General features: G+C 35.9%; 1 protein-coding gene across 1 annotated transcript; it reads left to right on the forward strand.

Annotated features, from left to right (window-relative positions):
• Nucleotides 1-216: 216 nt before the first annotated feature.
• LOC116143769 (protein NRT1/ PTR FAMILY 3.1-like) lies at nt 217-4031 on the forward strand. Its single transcript, XM_031429219.1, has 4 exons — nt 217-398; nt 1594-1811; nt 2077-2636; nt 2977-4031. Exons 1-4 carry the CDS (start codon nt 266-268, stop codon nt 3926-3928), a joined length of 1863 nt encoding a protein of 620 aa, XP_031285079.1. The 5' UTR covers nt 217-265; the 3' UTR covers nt 3929-4031.

A 4031-nucleotide genomic window follows, 5' to 3' on the forward strand; every position in this document is an offset into this window, starting at 1 on the left:
TAGCGATCTAAATTATCTCCCTAGAACCACCAAAGGAAATCGGCTGCAATAAAGACAATGTTGGTAATATAGAAAAAGGGTCAAAAACTATGACATAAGATACCGCATCACATGACAATGAAGTCAAATCATGGAGCCCTACCTATTTGCCATCTTTATTTTCATATCACTAGTTTGCCTTTTGTCCTAACTTGCTTTGCCCACATATATACATAAGTGTCTAGCTTTCTTGAATCCTCAGTCCAGTGGCCTGAAACCACAAATAATGGAGTTAGGCAACAATAATAGCGAGACTCATGATGATATGTCGAAGATACAGCAAACTGAGGAGAAGAAAGAGCAGAATGGAAGAAGGAAGAAGAAGCTTGGAGGGATCAAAACAATGCCCTTCATTCTTGGTGAGTTTTCATTTCTTTCCTATGTTATTAATATTATCTTGCATTCACGTGTTGCATTAAAAACTCTCTCTCTTGGAAAACGCAAAAGAGACTCTTTTGCAATGGTTTCACTCTTGTAATTTTGCCGAACTCTACTTTTCTCCAACAATATTGCCAGGTTAGTAATAACATATGAATCCCATCATGTTAATTTCCATTATTAATGATTTCTTAACTTTTAAAAACAAAATTGTGAGCATAATAACAATGTGGCAGCTAGCAATGTCTAAGAAAGTGATTGGCATTCATGAAGCTTGTTAGAATGATTCTCTAATATATATATATATATATAACTCATTTTACGAGAGTCATTAGTCAGCTTAAAGAATAAAATTAATGGTGAGCAACACTATGTCACAGCCTGTAAATTATTTTAAGATAAAGTTCTCAAGATCCACAAAGCAATGAAGTAATGGCAGTGAGACGATGACAATACAGAAGTGGTCCTGGAAATTCACTTCCATCTCAAAAGTTTGAAATATATTTATATATTATATATGAAATCAAAAAAATAAATAAACAAAGTTTTATTTTGTGTACTAGATTAAACATGAACTGGCAAGGAATATTCTTGATTTAAGTTTTTTCAAGACATGGACCTCGAGGGAGATCCTATGTCTCATTCATCCAAAAACTTCACCTTGTTGTTCATAAATAATGAAGTGCTTCACCTAGTTATGCATGCATGTGTATTCTCTGATTAAATAATGTATACGTCTATGAGACAAAATCATGAATATTTTAATTGTGGGATTTGATATTACTTGTTCAATAATCGCCGGACTCTTCGACTAAGAAAAAAATTTCTCTATGACGTATTTTATCAAATTTTTTAGTAATTTTTTTAGTTGATAGAGGGATCAAATGGTATAGTTCTTTGTTTTTGTTGGTAGCTTGGAGGATTAGAAATGATTATTGCTTTCCAATTGAATGTTTTTGGATTAGTGTATCTATAATAGTTGCTTCTCCTTATACTTGGTCGAGTAACAAAAATATTGTATTTTCTGATACATCATCGTGGATTGGATTAGTCTTTTTGGTGGGTATCCTTAATTCTTTCATTTCATTTCTTGAATCTAATTGTTACATATCCAAGAAATTACCTATGAATTGATTAGAGCAAGTGATTAATTGTTGGTTTTGGTTTTTGTTTCAGCAAGTGAAATATGTGACAGATTTGCATCGAGTGGTTTCCACGCAAACATGATAACGTACCTAACCCAAGTGCTAAACTTGCCGCTAGTACAAGCCTCCAACATTCTCACTAACTTCGGTGGAACATCCAGCTTCACACCCCTCATTGGCGCTCTCATTGCTGACTCCTTTGCGGGCAGGTTTTGGACCATCACCGCTGGCACTATTATCTATTGTTTGGTACGTCGTTGATATTGATATTTTTTGTTAACTAGCAATAAACCTCTTGTCATCTATAATTAAAAAAATAATATTACATTTATAAATTCCTCATTTAAAGAGATATATACAAAATAAAATGGTAAAATATAAATGGTTGAATAAATATAAAATATTAGTTCATTAATTGATAATGAATTTTCATTTTATATTCATCTTTTTATAAGAATACTTTATGCTAATATTTACTCATAACTAAAAGCTTTGAAATATTCTGTTGTGAAAGGGATTACTTTGTATCACTTTATCAGCTATCCTCCCGTCGCTGCGGCCTCCACCATGTCCAACTCAGGAGAACTGCACGGAGGCCTCAACATTGCAGCTATGGATCCTCTACATCTCACTCCTCCTCACGTCTCTTGGGTCAGGAGGCATAAGGCCTTGTGTTGTCACCTTCGCTGCGGATCAGTTTGACATGAAAAAGTCAAGTATTTCGTCGCTAAAATGGAACTTCTTCAACTGGTATTACTTCTGCATGGGAATGGCCACACTCACTGCCTTAACTGTTGTTGTTTATATACAAGACAATGTTGGATGGAACTGGGGTTTCGGAATCCCAGCCATAGCCATGGGTTTGTCGGTTCTGGCATTTGTTTTTGGGTCACCTCTTTATGTGAAATTGGAACCGGGAGGGAGCCCCTTGACGAGATTGGCTCAAGTGATTGTTGCGGCTGTGAAGAAGAGGAAAACTGTAGTACCTGAAGATCCCAAGCTCTTGTACCGGAATCGGGAGCTTGATATTGCCATTTCTGTGCATGGAACACTTTTGCATACTGACCAGTTCAAGTAAGCCTCGTTACTTGCCCATGTTTTGAACCGAAATTGAAATTAGGATTTAGAATTTTACTTTTTTGACTAATTAACGAAAGTCAGAAATTTAGGATGGTCAAGCAGGTCAAAATTTGAAATTACGTTCAAAATATTCTTGAGATTTTGTTAAAAACACTCCTCATGGAAGGATTTTCACTATTTTTGGAATATCCAAATTTGCTTCTGTCTAAATCAAAGTTCAGGAACTTTTTGTTATAGTATGTTTTCTCTGGGTCCTAAAACAATCAAATTGACTTTGTATTAATCCGAATTATAACTAAACGCTTTGATTACTAAAATGTAAGATGATTTTCAGGTGTTTTGATAGAGCTGCAATAGTAACAGAAGGTGAAGCAACAAGTTCAAGTCCACCAAACCTGTGGAGGCTAGCCACAGTCCATAGAGTTGAAGAGCTAAAATCCATCGTCAGAATGTTGCCAATTTGGGCTGCAGGAATTTTACTTGTCACAGCCTCATCACATCAACACAGCTTCACCATCCAACAAGCTCGAACAATGGACTGTCACATAACTCATTCCTTCAAATTCCCACCGGCTAGCTTATCAATCTTTAGTATAATAACCATGCTCATAGGACTTGTTTTATACGATCGAATATTCGTTCCATTTGCTCGTAGATTCACTAAAAACCCTGCAGGCATCACCTGCCTGCAAAGAATGGGCGTCGGCTTCACGGTTAACATTCTAGCCACTCTTGTTTCATCACTTGTAGAGATCAAAAGAAAACAAGTCGCCGCCAAATATAACATGTTAGATGATCCAAAAGCCGTTATACCAATTAGTGTTTTTTGGTTGGTTCCACAGTTTTGCCTGCATGGAGTGGCTGAAGTTTTCATGAATGTAGGGCACTTGGAATTTCTTTACGATCAGTCACCAGAAAGCATGAGAAGCACGGCTGCAGCACTTTATTGGATAGCAATATCAGTCGGGAATTATATTGGAACGTTGGTGGTTTCACTTGTTCATAAGTACACAGGAAAAGAACACAATTGGTTGCCTGATAGAAATCTGAATAGGGGAAGATTGGAATATTACTATTGGCTCGTCAGTGGTATTCAGGTGTTGAATCTTGCATACTATGTAATATGTGCTTGGTTTTATACTTATAAGCCGTTGGAAGAGGATTGTGGAAATGTTGAGGAAGAAGATAGCAAAATTGTTGATAAGGTAAATGAAATCCCGTATGAGAGATTGAATGAGGCTAATCGGCATGGAGAGGTAGAGCTTGCAAGAAATGAAGCAGTCTAGAATTGTTAATTGTTAAGTGATCGATTTCTTTTAATGTACAAGGTTAAAAAATAAAAGAAATTTAGGGAACTAATTCAGTCAATAAAATTGTTATAAATGTCTC

This window comes from Pistacia vera, unplaced genomic scaffold (genome assembly GCF_008641045.1).
Source record: "Pistacia vera cultivar Batoury unplaced genomic scaffold, PisVer_v2 Contig432, whole genome shotgun sequence".
In the NCBI taxonomy this organism is placed as follows: domain Eukaryota; kingdom Viridiplantae; phylum Streptophyta; class Magnoliopsida; order Sapindales; family Anacardiaceae; genus Pistacia; species Pistacia vera.